The sequence below is a fragment of the Musca domestica genome, unplaced genomic scaffold (assembly GCF_030504385.1).
Source record: "Musca domestica strain aabys unplaced genomic scaffold, Musca_domestica.polishedcontigs.V.1.1 6, whole genome shotgun sequence".
Lineage (NCBI taxonomy): Eukaryota > Metazoa > Arthropoda > Insecta > Diptera > Muscidae > Musca > Musca domestica.
This window is the reverse complement of record NW_026712363.1, coordinates 21,571,988-21,593,458: the sequence shown is the minus strand read 5'-3', so window position 1 is coordinate 21,593,458 and position 21,471 is coordinate 21,571,988. Positions and strand designations below refer to the sequence as shown.

The window sequence follows — 21,471 nt, the reverse complement described above, 5'->3', positions numbered from 1 at the left end:
TTTGTCGCCATGCATTGTTTTTTGGTTTATTGGTTATGTCTAGACACTTTGGAAAAAGTTCATAAAGTTAAAAAATAATAATAACGTTTAAAAGCGTTTAATCGAAGAAGAAAAAATCACAATTAAAAGTTTGCGTAGCATACGCGATGAAATGATTCAGAAATTATGTACTTTTTTATTCAGAAAGAAGTTGGAGGAAACTTAATACGTATAGGAATAAAATATTTTTGTTCAACCGGTCAAACTTAGCTGTTCTTTTTACTTGTTCTTCAAAAAAATTGATCCTGGCTTTTTAGATATACCTTTTCTGGGTGATTTAATATGCCCAGTCGCGGAGTACTCTATTTCTAAATTTATAAATCACCATTCATACGTATGATAATCGAAAATTTTAGAAATGAGGATCTTAGCAAAGTACAGAGTTAAAAGTCAGTAGTTAAGTCCAAAGAAGCATTACTTCTATTTATTTCCGCCACAAAACATCTTACCCATGATGTGACCCTCCTGTCTATTAAAACTTGAACTTATACCGATCATTTTTTGCTAGTAGCGTTTCTACACACATAGAACTGATAATACCAAAACAGTTGGCGAAATGGAAATTTGTCATGTCGATCACATTTTGGTGTAGCCCCTATATCCAAGAAGTGATCGACATGACACGCATATGAACCTAATGATTTTTGAAGTAATCCATAGCTTTATATTCAATGTGGCCAAATGTATGTCAGAATATTGAGATGCCTTTGAAAATGGTCAATGTTATTTAAGCCCTAAAAAGTGTTGGCCTAAGAAGACGAAACTCTTTTAAAGTTTTAATCTATAATTTGGAATTTTTTAAAACGAAGACTGGCTATTGGATAGTACAATAAAAAGTAAAATTGCAGCGAATTCCAAAAAGTGCTAATTTGAAAAATATGATATATTTTTATGGTAAATATTAAGTCTACAATTTTTTTGTTCAGAGACTCACAATGAAATTTTGTTAAGAAAATTTCGTCCTTCAATATCTTTCCCAAAAAAATTAACTACAAAGGGGAATTTTGATCGTTATAATTAGCAGTACGAAACGTAAAGATATAATTTTCACTTGTAATGCATAAATTTCGGATGCAATTTTCTTAAAAACCAATAAGCCTAGACATATAATTTATTCTCAGATGTATAGTGAAATTTTGTAGAGAATATATCTTCCTTTGGTACTTCTTCAAAAGAATGAAGTATAAAAAAATCCAGTTACAATGGAGACGTGTTATATTTATTAGCAGCAAGAAATGTAAATAAATAATTTTCAATTGTAATACATGAATTTCAAATGTAATCATCTTAAAAACCATTAAACCTAGCAATATTATTTATTCTTTTGTAAAACATAAATTTCGAATTTAATTTTTTTTAAAAACCATTAGACGTAGATGTATTATTTATTCTGATATTTATTGTGAAATTTTGTATGGGGTATCTCTTTCTTTGACACCTTTTTCCAAGAAACGATTTATAGTAAATTTATAGTAAAATTTTGTGCAGAATATTAAACAATATTAAACAATTTCTGCTTAAAACAAAGTTTAACCTTACTTTTAGGCCTTAACTCGGAAAAAGCCCAAAAAATTGAAAATTGTAAACTCTTTTTTTCCAACATTGATGCCAATATATTTCTTGATATATTGAAATTGAGATTTCCTTTCTTTCCTGAAGATTTGAGTCACAGTTTTCACTGGAATTGTTTCAAATTTAGTATTTGGACGGTTTATATGGGTTAGACAGATCCACACCATCGTATAGCCCCCTTCCAATATTCGGTTTCAAATTTGGCATTTGGGTTTTTTTTAAAGGAAAGAAGTAAGGAAAAGTCAAAAATCGATACCCTACAACACTAGGCATGGCATTTGGAGTTTGTAATGGGTACTACCTCCTGTTAGATTTTCTTCACCGGAATTATTTCCAAATCGGAATTTGGAGTTTTTCCGATCAAAAAAATTGCCCATTATCTACACTTTTCAACATAACTATCATGGAGTTCATAATAGGTACCAGCTTTTCTGGCATATAATAAGCTGTGGAGGTCCACGTTTTCGTATAGCCCCATATGACTGTAATACCTCATATTTGGAATATTCAAAATTATATCTGTACGTTTTCGCCGATTTTTTATACCCTACACCATACATAGTATAGAGGGTATATTAAGTTCGTCATTCCGTTTGTAACTCATCGAAATAATAATTTTAGACCCAATTCTTTATCAGTGTAAAATTCTTCAGTTGAAGGTTTTTAAACACTCATTTCAATGGAATTCTTTGAAATTCTACACAAGGAGTTCTTCTTGACTACTGAAAATGAATTGTCGATATAGGTCCACGTTAACGTATATCCCCCATAAAATGGTGCCACCCGATATTCGGTATTTTGATGATTTAAGTCCCATTTTTCAGGGGAATGGTCTTATAATCCACGCAAACAGCTTCCTTGGAGTACTTTACCCCTGGAAGAGAATTGTCTATATAGGTCTTCGTTTTAGTATAGCATCCATATAACGCTACCCGAACATATTCAGCATTTTCAGGATTTTCCAGACATTACTCACCAGAATTGCGTTAAATTTTGTATTTGAATTTCGTAACCTATGACGGAAAAGTGAGTATGCAGATCCACGTCATCAATACAACGGTGCCCTCTTTTATTCGGTATTTTGATGATATTAGCGACATAATTCAGCGGAATTGTTTCGAATTTGAAGTTCGGAATCGTTACTACAGTCTGTGACAAAAAATTACTTATTCAGCACCACTTCTTCTTATAGCCGACATAAAAAGTTTTTCATTTGAGCGTTATTTTTTAACGATTTTTTTCTTAAATTTTCAAGTTCCCTCCGAATGCTGCATTTTTACTTGATACATTTTGCAAGTTCGTTCCACATGGTGGAGGGTATTAAAAGTTCAGCCCGGCCAAATTTCTTCTGTTTTACTTGTTAATATACATGAATTCCTGGCCTTTAGGTTACATTGAGAATCTTGATATCTTCTAGGACCTATAGTAGAATTTGATGACAAATAATGCTGTAGAATATTTTGAATTGCTACGATTCCGTTTAAAGAGACTTTTTAAAAATATATTTTTAATATCTGCTGGGGGTTTCCTTTAATTATTGAAAAAAGGAAAGAAAAAAAGAATTTTTTCACAAAGTTTTATTTTTGTTTTCTTAAAATAACTTTTCTTATCCTCATACTTTTCTTAACTACATTTCCGGCTGAATTTGATATGTGTAGTTGTTGTTGTGCATGTGTGTGTGTGTGTTTATTACGTTTATTATTGACAACCTACTTTTTATTTTCTTAATAAAAACGAAACCAAGCAGAAAACAAAAACAAAAGCAAAACAAATATTTGCAATACCTGTTTACCGTAGATGTTGTAATCAAAATCCTGTTGCGACTGTTTCAATATTTTCTTCATTTCCTGCGCTTCCACATTTAAGTGAGTTATCGAGAAAACAATAGCGCTGAAACTTTTCCGTGGTGCTGCGTTAGAAACAATGAATTTATTTGCCTTCAACTCACACCCCCCAAAACTCCTCTCAATACACACAAAATTGAGAGAAGGAGTCGGGCGCTTTTGTGGGTATGTGTGTGTGTTATGTTGTTGCTTTCCCATCCACTTGTGCTACGTTTGCTTATCGGACGTATGTCAACACTTTAAATACAACGATTCGATTATCCTTCAATGTTAACTTTCTTTGGTGAGTTTTCTTTTTTCAATTTTCCCAAGAAAGGGAACAACGAATGGTGCTAACATTTTTGTTGCTATTTTTGTATAGCAAATCATTGAAATGTAAAGAATGCACGTTTCAATTGTTACAGGATTTTGGCTTTCTTGTTCTACGTTTGAATTTCCGCTTGCAATTCCGGGAGGGAATGGGGGAGGTGGTCCCCAATACATAGAGGTCCAAACAAAGGAACTGAAAACAGAAACAAATGATTTGATGCTGTGTTTTCTTATTCTCAGCAATAATTTGCACTTTATTTCGTCCCATTTTTTTTTCGAAGTGAATGTTCAACGCTTTTTGCAGATTTTAAATACAGTCCTTTGCAAGGGGTTTTCAAACCGGGGTACGAAAGGAAAAAATACAAATTCACTTTGCATAAGTAATCCAGGAAAATAATTTGGGTTCATTGTCCAGCTAAATTGTTTGCAATAATCATAAATTTGTATTTCAGGGCTTACTTAGCTTTCTAGAGAAAAAAAACGTTTTCCTTTTTCTTTAATCATACCATATTATTTTTTCAACTTTTTCGCTTAATTCTGGCTTTTTTCTCCTCTTACCCCTTTTTAAGGTTCGAACAATTAACCCCTTTTTGGGATTATCAGCTAAATATGTAATTACTGGCGTGTTACAAAATGCCATAATTTCTTATATTCTTCCCCCAATATAACCCTCCCTCCCCTTTCGTTTACATTCCATTGTTGCTAATTTTCCCGACCTATGAATATTTCATCATCATTTCACAGAAGAATTTCAATACAGTAAGAAAATGTTGAAACTTCTTCCGCAATTTGCTACCTTATTTAAAGCGTCAATTCAAGTGAATAACTAAACATTGATGAGAAAGAAGAGTTTTAGTTCTCCGGTTGCTTTGTGTCATTTTCCTTACCACCTCCCCGACCGTTTTCACCCGTCATTTAGCATCGAAACTTTACAGTTCCCATTGGAGGCGAAGCAAGAACTTTCCATAACTAATGGTGCGAACAAACTGCCTTTGGGATTATAATCGCCATCATCATAATTTCATGGTCTTCTCTATCATTTTGTGAGATTGCAGGAATTTCTTGATTTTTATCAGCAGAACTTTTGCAGGAGACAGAGGGATTGTTGTTTTTATTCTTTAAAGAAAATATTATGTAATATTTTATAAGTAAATATTATGATGAATTAAAAGCTGTAAGGAAAAAATATGATACCCCACACGTAACAGAGCTCCCGTAACAAAAGAATTTATTTGAAGTAGATCATAGTACCTATCAACATTTGGCTTTAGAGCAGTTATAATTTGGTTTCAGAAGGAACTAATACACAAGGTGGCGCAAAAGTAATCCTCCTATCCGAAAATGCTATAAATTTAACAATTAGCCCCTAATGCCAGTTCTGTTTTGATATTTTCGTGGTAAACACATGCGAAATACGCATTACAAAAAACCAGTGAAGAAAGTCATAAAGTCGGGCGGGGCCGATTTTATGATACCTTACATCACTTTGCTAATTTAGTTGAGCTCCACGTAACAATTAAAAGTTATTATGGGAGAATTTAATCATACACGCTATGATCCATTTGGTGCACAATTAATTTGAAATCGGATAAAGATATATATGGGAGCTATATCCAAATCGGAGCCGATCTCGATAAAATTTGGCAAAGATATTTCTGAGCTGTATTTGATATATTTCCCTGAATATCGTTGTTACGGAGTGCATATTACGGCTGTGGGTAACAAATATAACAAATCGGATGAACAGTATATGTGGGAGCTATAGCTATATCTGAACCGATCTTCACCAAATTTGAAATACTAGCTTCTAGACTCAATTCGGTCGTAAGTACCATTTGGGCAATTTGGGCAAATATTAGGCGTTTGGTGCACAATCAAAGGTAAATCGGACGAAGTTATATATAGGAGCTATATCCAAATCTGAACCGATCTCGATAAAATTTAGCAAAGGTATTTCTGAGCTGTATTTGATAAATTTCCCCAAAAATTGTTGTTACAGAGTGCATATTACGGCTGCGGAGGACAAAAATAACAAATCGGATGAACAATATATATGGGAGCTATAGCTATATCTGAACCGATTTCGGTTAAATTTTGCATACATACTTTCAGGCCTAATTTGGTTGTATGTGCAAAATTCCATACTATTCGGGCTGATATTACACGTTTGGTGCACAAGAAGAGGCAAATCGGACTAGGATATATATGGAAGCTATGTCTAAATTTTGACCGATTATCTCCAATTTCAATAGGGTTCGTCCTTGGGCCAAACAAATGATTTGTGCAAAATTTCATCTGGATGGGGCAATAAATGCGAACTGTACTTTGTTTACAAAAATTCATGGACAGACGGTATAAACAATGTAGCGCTCACTGCTTCAGAACGCCGAATATTAGTGACTGAAAAAGAAGATGATTTTTAATCAAACATATTCATGAGTAATGAGATCCATTCCCATCTCAGCGGGTACGTAAATAAGCCAAACTTTCCTTTCTGGGCACAGAAAATCCACGTGTAACGCACAAAGAGCCAAAGAGCCCGCTCAAAGTCACATTGGTGTGTTGTTTTTGCTGGAGGAGTCATCGGAAATTTTTTCTTCGAATACGGTTACTGATAATGATGAGCGCTACAAAGCAATGATCAACGACTTATTTTTGACGGAATTTGATGAGTTGGAATTGGAAAACATGTGGTTCCAACAGGACGGTGCACATACTAAACGTGCCACAATCGATATACTGAAGGATGCAATTCCCGGGCGCTTAATCTCCCGTTTTGGCGATTTGCACTGGTTAGCAAGATCGCTTGATTTGACCTTTTTTGTGCCGCACACTCTTTCAGCTCTTGAAGACAATATTCGCCAAGAATGTGGAGTAGACCGGAAGTTTTGTCCAAAGTGATGGAAAATACCATAAAAAGGGCTCAAATGACAATAAACTGTATCGAAATCATATTCTCGACTTGGTGCAGAGAAATTTTGGAAAAATGTGGAAGTATGGGTGAGGTAACAGATATTGAGGACCAAAGTATTCCATTTTCATACTTTATCTAATACAGATAAAAATATTGGTTTGTGCAAAATATGAAGGAAAACGAACATTTATATCCAATTTAATGCGAAATCATAAATTTTTATAAATCACATATTCATATCCGATTTCTGGTTAAGAGAAATATTTAGATGAAGCAAGTTCTAAAAATCGCCGACTTGTTTCACAAGTTATGACAGATAATAGTATTGAAAAGTTATGACAGATAAAAGTATTGAAAAATTTAACTTTTTGTGGGTTAGGTACCAAAGGGGTTCACAGCTATATTTGCAATGTGAAATTTGAAGAGAGTTGGTTCTCATTTCGCTTCTTTTGTTTTTCAAAATCTTGAACCCTATGTGGGGAAGGTACCAGAAGAAATGGTCAGATCTCTACCATCTTTATAACAGATCTTGCGTTGGTGGAAATATTGAGATGTAGCAATGTTGAATGGAATCAGATGTTAATTTTGCGTTTGATGACCATCATGTGTATTCGAAATTTTTACACTTTCTGGGGTAGGTACCACGAGGAGTAGGGCGACATATCTTATCTTCACATCAGATTTTGCGCTATTAGAAATAATGGGATGTGTGAAATATGAAGGAAACTGTAAGCTTGTTTCGGACTTTATAATCATTTTGGTTATTCAAAATTGTGACACATTGTGGGGGAGGAACCAGAAGGAGTGGAGCGATATAGTCCATATTCACAACAGACCTTAGTTTAAAATTATAGTTATGTGTATGATTATCGGACTTTTACATATTATGAGAGTTATAATTATTCAAAATTTTGACCGTTTGTAGGGGAAGTACATTATGGAGTAGACCGATATTGTCAATTTTCGCACCTGACCTAGCACTGATGAAAATATCAGGATTCGCAAAATCGGATTATCCTCTTTTTCTGTGCAGTAAAATATATATTTTTTTGAAGTTTCGACCCTTTTGTGGAAGTGAGATAGGCATTTATTATACGATTGAGATGAAATTTTTCAAAAAAAAAAAAAATAAAAAAATTGATTGGCCCAAGGACGAACCCTATTGAAATAGGCGAGATTCGGTTTAAATTTATATATCTTCAACCGATTTCGGGTAAATTATGCACGAAGCCCAAATGGACTGAATTTTGTCAATTACGACTGAATTCCTCTTAAGAACCAGTACTACACATTTGGTGTAAATCGGTTCAGATATAGTTATAGCTCCCATATATATGTTTTATTCGAGTTGGGGTTTTAAGTTTCTCACATGCGTAATATGAACTCCACAAGTATAATAGTTGGTACCGGGCATCAGATACTGCTGGAAAATGTGTATGCCCTAATCGGTTTAGATTAGGGTATATCTCTCATATATATCATTATTCAATATCAAGTTTATTGTGCACCAAATGGCTAATATCAACCCAATTAGACTGAGTTTCTGATACCAGAACTTCAAATATTTCTAAATCGGTTTAGATATAGCTATAGCTCCGATATATATGCTTTATCCGATTTGGGGTTTAAAGTCCCTTACAAACTTTATATGCACTCCAAAACAATAATCTTGGTACCTGTTATCAGATACAGCTCATAAATTTTTTTGTCAATATCGGTTCAGATTTTTCACATTTTTTTTTAAATTCAACCGAATTTTTCTATTTGGTGAAACATGATCCGGTATATGTATTGCTCCAATAAATATTTGTATTCCCTCCACCAAAGTATGGAGTTTGTAACACCTCGAAATATGCATTTTAGACTCCACAAAATATATATTTTTGATCAGCCCAAAATTCTATGTCGATTTAGCGATGACCGTCTGTCTGTCTGTTCTTCTGTGGAAATCAATCTAACATCCGAACGAATTGAAGTAGGTTGATAAAATTTTACTCAAATGTCTATAGTCCTAAATAATGAGTTACAAAAGGAATGACAAACATAATATACCCTTCATTGCAGGGGGATGAAAAAAACATTTTTTCTTATGTAGTTTTCCATTTTGTGGATAAAAAATTTAAAGGAATTAAATATACATTTATGGAAAATTTGCGCATTCCTCTCGAATTTCCAAAAAATTGCCTCGGTGATTGTAATTGTAAAGGGAAATTGTATATGGAACAATAATTGCGGCATTGGCGTTTCCTCGAAGGAATAACACAAACCCAACAAACATTTTGGCCTACCAACAAAAGCACCACCATCACACACTTTTCTAAAAATAGAAATGCATACAGTTGCGAAAACACTTGAAAATTTTCAATACAACGTTTTATTTGTGTGTGTGTGTTGATTTTTTCCATAATCTATCATTTTAAAATCAACATTTTTATTTATGTCTATCTCCTGCTGGGTCTGGAGGTTGGTTGCCTGGCAAGTGTTACCAAGGCATTTGCAGAAATGTGTTCGCCCAAAAAAAAAAAACATTGTGTTCATTTCTTTGCTACCGGTGAAGATTTTGCAAATCTTGCAGATATGTATAAGACTTTGGTTTTTGGCTTAAGTCAAACGAGGACGGGGAAATGTAAAATTGCTGCCATAATTTGAAAGAATTTAAGATGAGATGTTTGCGGTTTCTTTGTTGGTGGTCCCTTATAAATATCCATTTATCATTTTCCATTACTGCAATATAACCGATAATGTGTATATAGAGATATACATATATATATAAAGGCGAATACTTTTTGTTGTTGTGTGTGTCTAAACTGACACTCATAACCATCAGTTTACTTCAGCCGCACACTTGAATAAATTGTGTGTTGAAATTTATTTAATGTTCTTTTTTTTCATTTTTTTTTTCGTTAGATATCATGTACAGTGACTTGAGAAAAAAAAGTAGAATTTGGATAGGGTGTTGTTGGTGAATATGTGAGAATTTCAACATTTCTTTTAACACTCCTATTTGTTATTACAAAATAAAAAAAAAAATAAAATTTTACTGTGCAAAAAAAAAAAGAAAAAATATTGCAGTAAAAATCCAGATGATTATCATAGAAGATCTAAAAATAGAAAACATTTTTATCGGCGTTTTGCATGCATACATTGCAAGGTAACCTAAATAGAGGGGACAAGCTCCCCTGTCTTCCACACTTTTTGAAATTTTCGGATTAAGATTTCCGACATTTATGATATATACATTCAGAAATATTGAAGATAAAAAGACGAGAATCATTCCGGTCGGAAATTTTAACCCTCAAGTATAAGGCATGTTTTTGGTTCTTCTTTAAAAATGCGGTTAAACTTCCTTAACTGGTTTGTAGCAAGTCAAAATATTCTGCAAAATTATTTGAATTTAAATTCTATTATAGGTCCCATAAGACGCCAAGAGACTCGATCTTTCCTGTATATCACCTATGCGTATTAAGTAGAGCCTCCGTAACAAAAAAAAAATTATATTGGGAAAACCTGAACCGATCTCTACAAAAATTGGCAGAGGTTTTTTCGAGCAGTATCTGATGCTGATATTACGCATTTGAGGGACTTTTACACCAAATCGGATGAAACATATATATAGGAACTATAGCTATATTTGAACCAATTTCCACCAACATTTTAATCACTTGCTATTAGCCTGAATTCCAGCGGGAGTGCCAAAATTCTGTACATTTGGGATAATATTAGCTATTTGGTGCACAAGAATCCAAATCTGAGCCGATCTTGACAAAATTGTAAACATTAATTTCTGAGCAGTATCTGACATCTGGTACCAAAAATTGTGGTTGTGCAGTGCATATTACACATGTGAGGGGGTTTAACACCAAATCGCATAAAGCATATAAATGGGAGCCAAAACCTATATCTGAACCGATTTTTACCAAACTAGCATTATTTAGTTCTAGGATGCTTTCAGTCGGAATTGCCAAGATTCAGATTCAAAAAACCTAAAATCGGATAAAAATATATGGGAGCTATATCCAAATCTCAACCGATCGTGAAAAAAATCTAAACACATACTTCTTAACTTTATCTAATAACTCGTACCAAAAATCATTCTTGTGAAATGCAAATTTCTTTGGTGAGGGACTTTAAACCCCAAATCGTATATATGGGATCTGTAGCTATATCTGAACCGATTTTCACTTAATTTTAAGTACTTGTTTCTAGAACGAATTCCCAAATGCAGTCTATTTGGGCTGATGTTGGATATATATGGGAGCTATATCCGAATCTGATCCCATCTCGATAGAATTTGACAGAGGCATTTTTGAGCACCTTAAGTTATTTGGTACAAAAGATCATTGTTGTGGAATGCATATTTTTACATATCGTATGTACCGTATGTACCAATATTCTGGCAATTTGGACTGATGTTGGCCATCTGGTGCACAATTAATCTTAAGTCGGCTGAAGATATATATGGAAGTTATATCTAAATTTGCACCGATTCACACCAATTTCAATAGGGTTCGTCTATGGGCCAAACAAATATTGTTTGGAAAATTTCATATCAATGGGAGAACATTCATGGACAGCCGGCCGGACGGACTGTCATGCATGTGAAGACGTGGACCTGCACTTACAATTTTTTGTCGTAGGTTGTAGTACCCATTAATGTCTTCCAATACGTAAATCTGAAACAATTCCGGTCTATAATGTCAGTAGAATCCTCAAAATACGAAAAGGCTATACGAAAGATTATGTAGCTGTATAACGGTACCTCCCGATATGCGGCATTTTCATAATTTTAGCGCCATTATTTAGCGGAATTGTTTCAAAATTGTTACTTAAAGTTCGTAATAGATACTACGACTTCAGACAGAATATGGGTCATGTAGGCCCACGTATTCGTATAGCCCCCATATAACGGTACCTCCCGATATTCGGTATTTTCATGATTTTAGCGATATTATATAGCGGAATTTTTTAAAATTTGGTATTTGAAGTTCGTAATGGATACTACATCCTAAGACAGAAAATGAGTTATGTAGATCCACGTCTTCGTATAGCCCCCATATAACGGTACCCCCAATATTCGGTATTTTAATGATTTTAGCGATATTATATAGCGGAATTTTTTAAAATTTGGTATTTGAAGTTCGTAATGGATACTACATCCTAAGACAGAAAATAAGTCATATAGATCCACGTCTTCGTATAGCCTCCATATAACGGTATTGGGTATTTTGATGATTTTAGAGACATTATTTACCGAAATTGTTTCAAATTTCGCATTTGAAGTACGTAATGGATACTACAGCCTATGACAGAAAATTGTCTGTGCAGGTCCACGTTTTATAACCCTCATGGTACCTCCCTATATTCGGTATTTTTATGATTTTATCTACATTAAAAACCAGATTTTTAATGTAGATAAAATTTAAATATTGTAATAGCTTGTGACAAAACTCGCCTATGCAAGTCCATGTCGTCGTATTGAACTTAACAGAATTTTTAACGGATTTTGTTTTTTTTTTTTGAAAATTGCCAAATTTGTACCAAATGGTGGAGGGTATTCAAAGTTCGGCACGGCCGAACTTACAGCTTTTTTACTTGTTTTCAAATCTAAGCGTAATTTTGAAATATTAATGGGTGTAAATATTCTACATCCCAGGTTAGCTGCTGTAATGCTCTTGTAATTTGTGAATATTAAATGAAAGGTTCCAGCTGATACCCCAGTTTAAAAATATTTTTTTCTCTTAAAAACCCCTCTTAACCACTGTAGATTGTAAAACGTTTCCATTCACCTTCACAATTTCATTTTAACTTTTTGTGTATTTTTAAATTCAGTTTATCCACCAACAAAAGCTAACAATTCTTCGTTGTTTTTTTCTTCTCTTCCATTTCTTCTTCTTCCATCATCATTTCATTGCAGATGTCCGTAACGAGCAAATGGATGAAATGCTATGGCTGCCTGCTCATCTTTGTGCAACTGGCAATTACAATTGTAATCGCCTGTAGAGTTTCAGAATATCCGTGCAAGGGAAGCACGAATATTTGTATACCTCTGGATAAATATTGTGACGGCAAGGCTGACTGTGAGGATGGCAGCGATGAGCCGCGCCATTGTACGGGTAAGTAAAGCAATCATAGAAATGAATTGAGAGCGAGAGAAAAAAAAAACGGCAAGAGCGCAGGAAAAAAACTTGGCTTAACAAAACAACACATAAACTGAAGTAAATAAATAGCAAAAAAAGACGAAAAAAACGAAACTAAAATTGAAATCAAAATAAATGAAAGTATAAAGGAAACTATTTAGAAAAAGTAAAGAAAAAAAACTAAATAAAAAATATAAAATATATAGAAAGGTTTGCAATGTGCATAGATATTTAAACAGACTCTTTTACAGTCGGGTGCATTTTTTTCGCTCTCCCTTTTCCTGCTGTTGATGCTTCATTCCATTTATTGACATTTAACGGTAAACTTTAGTTGAACTGGGCGGGTGTTTATTTGAATGCAATTGTAATGTCCAACAATAAAAAGCTTTTATCAACTAAAGTGTTTACACTTTGACTTCGACTCAACTTCAGAAGAGTTTTGTATTTAAATAGAAAATTGTAGGTGTTTGTCTAAATAAAGCCTACTTTATTAAATAGAAATTTCGGTTTTTAAATTCTATTCGATCTGGGCTCAAACATTAAAAGCTATCGGTTGAATACTCGTAATACGACATAAGAATCAATTACATACTGGAGTCAACTTAAAATTGGAATAGTCCAGTAAACATTTTTAAATTCACATAAAACATTTCCAACTTTTGGCACTGCTAATTTCTTATTTCTACATAAAAATTGATAGTGAACATTAAACCCAGAAAAATCGGATCAAATATTCATAAATGTAGGCATAAGGCGTCCCTAAAAATTAATATATTTATACCCTAAACCATATAGTGGTAAGGGTATTATGTCTCAGTGCATTTGTTTGTTTGTTCATCCGTCCGTCCGTCTATCCATGCCTTTTTGTATTTATGATCCGATTGAGACGATATTTTCCATACTATATTTGTTTGGCCCAAGGATCGGTTTTAGACCCTAGGTCTCTTTGCACCTACTACGTTTCAGAGAATTTAGAGTCGATTTAGCGATGTCCGTCCGGTCGCCCGTCTGGCTGTATGTAGAGAGTATATGATTTGATCCCAACTTGGTACATAGTTACTTACAACAAGTATATTACCTAACTTAGATCGAGTTCGGTGATGGCAATATCGGTCCCCTCCTTCTGGTACCTACCCTACAAAATTTTAACAATAAAAAAAAAATAATTGGCTGCAAAGAAAGAGAAGGGATAATCCGAGTTTGCTTCAACTAATCAAACCATAACATTTGCATGAGTGCTAGGTCATGTGCGACAATGGACAATATCGGTCCACTCCATCAATTACATCCCCTCACATATGGTAAAAAATGAATAATTATAACTCTTATAAAATGTCATGTACACACATCAAAATATTTTTTATTAATCCGAGGTCAGGCGAAAAGATGGAATATACCAGACTACTCCTTCAAGTAGCTTCCCACAAAGGATCAAAATTTTGAATACCCATGAAGCTCATGAAATAGGAAATTAACATCCGATTCCATTCAGACTTGGCATGTCTCATTAGTTTCCTCAACACAATATACAGATTGCAGGATTCGACCATTCCATCTGGTACCTCCCCCACAAAAGGTAAAAGTTTTGAACAACCAAAACGATCAAAAAATCTGAAATATGCATCCGGTTTCACATCACTATATTTTTATTAATCCAAGGTCTGATGATGGCATATATCGGCGGACTATTTCTGGTACCTGCCCCACAATGGATCAAAATTTTGAATATCCATGAAGCTCGCAACATTTCTCTTAACCTGGAATTTATCGGAATTTATGATTTCGCTTAAAAGTGGATTTAAATGATCGATTTCCTTCAAAATTACATATAGCACTATTTTTATCTGTATTAGATGAAGTGAGGTATGTCGGTCCACTATATCTGGAATCTCACGCAAATTTCCACATTTTCCAAAAATTTGCACATACATCATATAAAGTATAGGAAATAGTCGATATAGTCCAAATCTGGCACATTGCAATATTTATATCAGTCTTAAGTCAAATACAAATTTGCCGAAAGTGGTGAACTACCGAATTTGGTTTTCTCCAGCAGTTTGTAAACAAACAAAATGATCGTGTTAACTTGCCAAAAGGTCAGCTGAAAATGTGCACCTTCGGTTGGCTACCAGAACTCAAGCGCCGGTCATGGTGTGGGCCGCCATAACAGCCAATGTTCGATCTCTGCTCATAATAATGACCATGTTATCAGAATAATCGCGAAAAACTGAGCACCATCGCACTCAGCACCCGCCATCCAAGGATGGTTAAAAAATGAGGTTCCTCGCTTCAATTCCACAATGGCCACCAAAATAACCGGGTACCAACCCGTTTGGAGTATTTTGAAAAGTAAGGTTGCTACCAAAAAATACCAAAGTGTCGATTACCTCAAGCAAGCGCTTCACAGGGAATGGGCTAAAATACCGCAGAGCAACATTTGGGCAGCATGTGACGGTTTCATTGGCCGTTTGAAGGCCATAATTCGTTCCAAAAGTGACATATTCTAAAATTTGATGCTATTCTATTCTTTGCTTTTATCCAATACAATTAAAAAAAATGTAAAAATTATGGCGTTTGACTTTGTTGCAGTTTTTTTATCTGACCCTGTACAGCAATGTTACTCTGTATAAAAGCATCTGTTAAATTTGTTGAAAATCGATTCAGAGTTGGATTTGGTTCCCAAATTGTGACTACTCTGAAGCCATGATACTCATGCAAATAAGATTCTAAGTTGATATGACGTATTCCACAAAAATTCCCATTTTTTTACGGGAGCTCTAGAAAATGCTCTACAGTGGCTAAACAGGGACTAAACCAGTTATTTCGATGGGGAAAGGAAAATTATTGCAGTTGAAAGTAAAGCCAAGGGAAGGAAGTTTAATAACCAGATAAAATAAAAATAGAGATTAACTAATGGCGTTATATCAACAAAAGTGAAGGATTTAGTTCTGTACCTTTCGCGGAGTAGTTTTTTGAACTAATTACTTCAAAATCCAGTTAGTTCCGAAATATTTCATTATTTTTATTATGGGGCGAATAATGTAGTTCTGCAAATCCTTAGTTAAAGATGTTGTGTATGGAGGATAATTAATGTACCCATATTTTGGAAAGAAGATCCGTATCTCAATTTATTCTCTTCTAATTTATCCTCATTCCTAAAAAACGTCAGATTGTTTATTTAGCAATTTTTGAGAAAAATTTCACTCCATGCGAATTTAGCATTTGTAATTTCTCCACTTCTACCCAGGATCATCACCCACTTCCCTTCCATTTACTTTTTTGTAACAATTGTCGCCTCTCCTTGCCACCACTGTTTTGCTATTAAAGTACCAACACAGGCCCAAGTGAATGGGTTTCTTGTGTAGTCATTTTTTTGCAGAAAATTCTCTGATTGGGAGTTTATTTTCATTTCTGTCTTTCCTACATTGTGGACATAAATTTGCATAAATTTCTTAGTTAAACAATAAATACCAGAATAAAAAAATATAAAGTTTTACATTTGTTGATATAGCATGACAATTTTTCACATACACGTAGGCAAATTTAAAAATTCAACAAACATGCGAAGGGTATAAAAAAGGTAAACGAGAGGACAATTTAAAAAACCTACACTCAGGCAGTGATTGTGGCAGCAACACCACCTACACACGTACACTGTGTACGTGAAAAGGCCAGAGAATGGACAAATCAAAATGAAAAAATGGAATAAGGAATATGAAATTCACCATGGCAAAGCGTAGGACACAAAAACCAGCCAACCAAAACAACATGACAAATGTAATCAGAGCTATGGCAGGTTTCCTGGCATCCCTACATACTTAGGCTCACATACACATGCATATATGTGTGTGTAAAAGAGCGAAAGTGGAAAAACTCAGATTCTTTGGAAAATTGTATATTTTGATAACAATGTTATTTATAAAAATAACAACAACATCAACAAAAACCAGGCATGGACGATTCATTATGGGACAAATGCTGGCTATAATATTCCGTTCGCTTCTAGGAAAAAGAAACATTCCCCCCAAAAAAACACGAAATAAATAAACAAACGAACAAAACTTTCAACACAAATGTTCATAATATTGACATTGAGAATTAGGCGCTGTTGTGATGTAGAAGAGGCACCAAAAAAAGTGTGTCGAACTGAAATTAGTAAAAGTTTTTATTTGTGTTCTGAAAAAAAGGACAAAAACTTTGATTTGTTGAAATCGCCTGTGCACACCGACATGAATACAAATGAAGTGGTGTTTTGAAAGTTGTTTTCATATATTGATTTGGTTTAGCTGAGATTTATGTTTTTAATTGTATTCAAACAAACGGCATACCCAGGGAGGTTTTTTTTCAAATAAATATTTTAGTATATAATAAATACCATTTTATTTTGTAGCTAAATAAATAAATGAATTCCATATTTGGCTTATGACAAGTTCTATACTCATATTAATAAGTTAGACATTTTTGTTTATAACCAACCAAATTTTGGTAGGAGAAAGAATAATATGTGGTCACCATACGTGCACTTGTTATAGTCCAAAGGAGAAAGTTATGCAGGAAAAAAATCAAAAAGTACCGTAAATTCTGCCGTGATGAACTTTCGATGACTTTCTTGATGAAGAAATGCAAAACATTGGTAAAATATATGTCCGAAATTTTGTTTGCGGTCGAAATTTTGATTGCAACCATATCGTATCATCATATCGTAGCTTGGAGCTACATCGAACTTTTTGTATTACAACATAAAATATTCATTGAGAAGTCAAAATGAAAAAACTTTAAATAGAAATGAATTAAAAAGATATGAAACATTTAAAAATACTCAAAGTCTGACCGTGTCCTTGAAATACCTTCAATAGCTCTAAACATGAAAAGGGGGGGCTACACCAAAACATGGACCGACTATGGCTGAAAACACAATTATAATAAGTTTGATTGGGCCAAAAACTATGTAACACCTCGACATATTGGTTTCCCGAATAAGAAAGAATATATTGATCTCAATCTCGCTACAATTTGTAATCACGCAGCAGGTCGCAATTATGGGCCGATTCTTAAAAAAATTTGCATGGAGGTGGTTATGGTCATATTAGAAGCCTATTACTTTTGGAGATGATCGTAAAATATTAAGGCGTTAAAATGGACCTAAAATTGAACACGTTTCTGATTTTGCAGTTGTTCTACAAGTCGCATTTATAGACCAATCGACGCGGAAATAAGCATGGGACTAGAGCTTAGGACGGGGCAAAAGCCTTCCAATAATACATGTGTTAAATAAAAGTCAAATTTTCCATTAAACCGCGAATATTTTTAATCCCGCCTAAATCACAAATATACGAAAAATTTATTTCTGGCCTTAACGTAGATGCTGATAGTAAATATATGGGGTATGCAGGGTGAAATGAAAAATTAAAAAATGTGATCGGACTAAAGCCATTGATATTCCAAAAAATGCAAGAACTTACACCGCAACAGAAAAAGGCATAGACTCAAAAGAGCTAAAGAGTTGCTTCGCTTGACCAAAAGTGATGAACTGCCGAAATCTCATCTCTGATGAGAAAACATTCGTTGTCCAGCAGTTTGTAAACAAACAAAAGTGTTTGTGTTTACTTGCCCAAGAGGTTAGCTGAAAATGTGGACCTTCGGTTGGCCACCAGAACTTAAGCGCCGGCCATTGTGATGGTGTGGGCCGCCATAACAGCCGATGGTCGCTCTCCGCTCGTATTAATCGACCGTGCCATCAGAATAAATGCTGAATATTATCGCGAAAATATTCTGGAGGGTGTATTAAAGCCTTGGGCACGCAAACATTTTGGCCGCAGATCTTGGACATTCCAAGAGGACTCAGCACCATCGCACTCAGCATGCGCCACCCAAGAATGGTTACAAAATGAGGTTCCTCGTTCCATTTTCAGCGCACAATTGCCACAAAATCTCCGGATACCAATCAGTTGGACTATTGTGTCTGGAGTATTTAGGAAAGCAATATTGACACTAAAAAATACCAAAGTTTCGCCAGGCATAGACCAAAATAGCGCAAAGCATCATTCGGCAGTGTGTGCCATAATTCGTGCCAAATTATGGCCTTTAAAAGGCCAATGAAACCGTCACAATTTGAAAAAATCTAAACTTATTCTAAAATTTGATGCTATTTCCGACGTTTTTTGCTTCATTCAATAAAATTTAAAAAAAAAAATGTAAAAATTATGGATTTTGACTTTGTTGCAGTTTCTTTTATGTCACCCTGTATGTGGAAGTTATATCTAAATCTGATCCGATTAACACCAATTTTAATAAGGTTTGGCCTTGGACCAAACAAATATAGTTTGGAAAATTTCATCCCAATTGGATAATAAATGAAACCTGCATTTTGTTCAGAAGAATACATGGACGGACGGACGGACTGACATACATAAATCGACTCAGAAAGTGATCCTATGAAGATCCTCAAAAGTAACTATGGGTCTATCTCGCTTCCTTCTCCCTGTTAACATGCACGAAGACATATTGCCCTCACCACTATTGGGTGTAGGGTATAAAAAATACGAATATTTTTTGAAAAACCGAGAATATTTTTAATCGCGCAAAATCACAAATACCTTAAAGGGTCACCTTAGGCCATTATAGTGATGCTGATTGAGAAGATATCGTATATATACCAAAATAGTTAAAATCTATGTGTAAAAGAAATTGATGTTATTCGTTCCGCTTAAAAGACAACAACCGCTGGAGTAATTTTTAAAATTTCATCAATTCGGAATGGTCTCTTGACAGAAAAGTTTCAAATCTAGGAAAGTCGCGTAAAAATATGAAAATAAAAAAGTAAATATTTTTTGTTAATTTTTTTTTTTTCAATTCTGTCATATTTTTAAAGCATGCGATTTTTTCGATTTGGCTTACAATTTTGAATTGTAAATTTTCTTAAGTTTTTCAACACACCACAACATTATTTGTTGAGGGTACTATATACAGGTCGCATTTATCATGTGATCCTCACGAAATTTTGTATGGGGGTAGGGTTAGAGTCAGAATTAAAGCCATGACAATAGGCTAGGAGATGCACATTTTGGGGTTCAAATGGACCAAAAAAATTAAAATATACCTGATTTTGCATTAGGTCTGCAGACAACAACTGAAAACCAATCGACACGGAATTTGGCATGAGCAGAGATTTAAGTACAGGAAAAAGTCAAAAATTAAGGGTAACAACTGTGAAGGGATTTATGACATTATTTAAAAACCGAAATCATCCAAAATAGATTTGAACACAAGACGGCTTCCAAACATATTGTACAGGGTGAGATAAAAACAAAAAAAACTTCAACAAAGTCAAGCGCCATAATTTTTATATTTCAATGAAATCAAAACCTGTCGGAAATAGCATCAAATTTTATATATTAATACGAATTATGGCCTTCAAACGGCCAATGAAACCGTCACACACTGACCGAATGTTGGTCTGTGGTATTTTGGCCCATTCCCGGCGAAGCGCTTGCTTGAGGTGATTGACATTTTGGAATTGTTTAGTGCCAACCTTGCTTTCCAAAATACTTCAGACACAATAGTCCAACGGATTGGTATGCGGATATTTTGGTGGCCATTGTGCTCTGGAAATGAAGCGAGGAACCTCATTCCTGGGAGGCAAGGTCTGCGGCCAAATTGTTTGCTTTAATACACCTTCCAGAATATTTTCGCGATAATATTCCGCATTTATTCTAATACCACGGTCGATTAATACGAGCGGAGAGCAACAATCGGCTGTTATGGCGGCCCACACCATCACCATGGCCGGCGCTTGAGTTCTGGTGACCAACCGAAGTTGCACATATTCAGCTGACCTCTTTGGCAAGTAAACACGATCGTTTTGTTTGTTTACAACGGACCAACGAACGTTTTCTCATCGGAGAAAACCAAATTCGGCAGTTCACCACTTTCGGCCAAGCGAAGCAACTATTTAGCTCTTTTGAGTCTATTTTCTCTCTGTTGCGGTGTATGTTCTGTTTGGAATTTCAATGGCTTTACCCCGAGCTCATTTTTCAATAATTGGAATATTGCAATATGTTCAGCTCACAAGCCTTTTTTCAGCCCCTGCGATGAGGGTTTCAATCAAGTCACTTCTTTACTTTTCGAACCATTTCTGCTGATATTGCTGTTTTCTTCCGTCCACTTCCCTGACGTCGGGCTACGCTACCAGTATCACGGTAACGAGCGATGGTACGAGACATAAAAAAATCACACTATCACGCTTGAATTCCATCATGAATAACTTTTTTTCTGGAAAAGTCTCACCAAAATGCTTTTGTACGCTTGTAAACTATATAATGAGCTGTCACTGGGATAATTTAAACAGCTGTCGGACGAGTGCCTTAGTAATGACAGCAGTCTGAAGTTGGTTGCAGTTTTTTCATTTCACCCTGTATGAGAATAAAAAAGTTTTTTTTTTAATTTTTTCAATTTTTGTTTAATTTTTTACCGGAAGCCATTTTTCAATTTGATTTCCAATTTTGAATTGTACATTTTTTAAAAATTTTCTACACCCCGCAGCATTATTTGTTGAGAGGAGAGTTTATCATCCGATCCTGACGAAATTTTTGCATGGGGGTTGAGTTAGGGTCAGAATTAAAGCCTATATTTATGGAGATGCATATTTAAGGGTTCA

General features: G+C 34.6%; 1 protein-coding gene across 1 annotated transcript in view; it reads left to right on the top strand.

Moving 5' to 3' along the window:
* LOC101900285 (uncharacterized) overlaps positions 1-21,471 on the top strand; it is a 510,960-nt gene that overhangs the window by 138,897 nt on the left and 350,592 nt on the right. Inside the window, exon 3 of the mRNA XM_059129113.1 lies at positions 12,593-12,791. Coding sequence (XP_058985096.1) covers positions 12,593-12,791 — 199 coding nt within the window. The remainder of the gene's footprint in view (positions 1-12,592; positions 12,792-21,471) is intronic.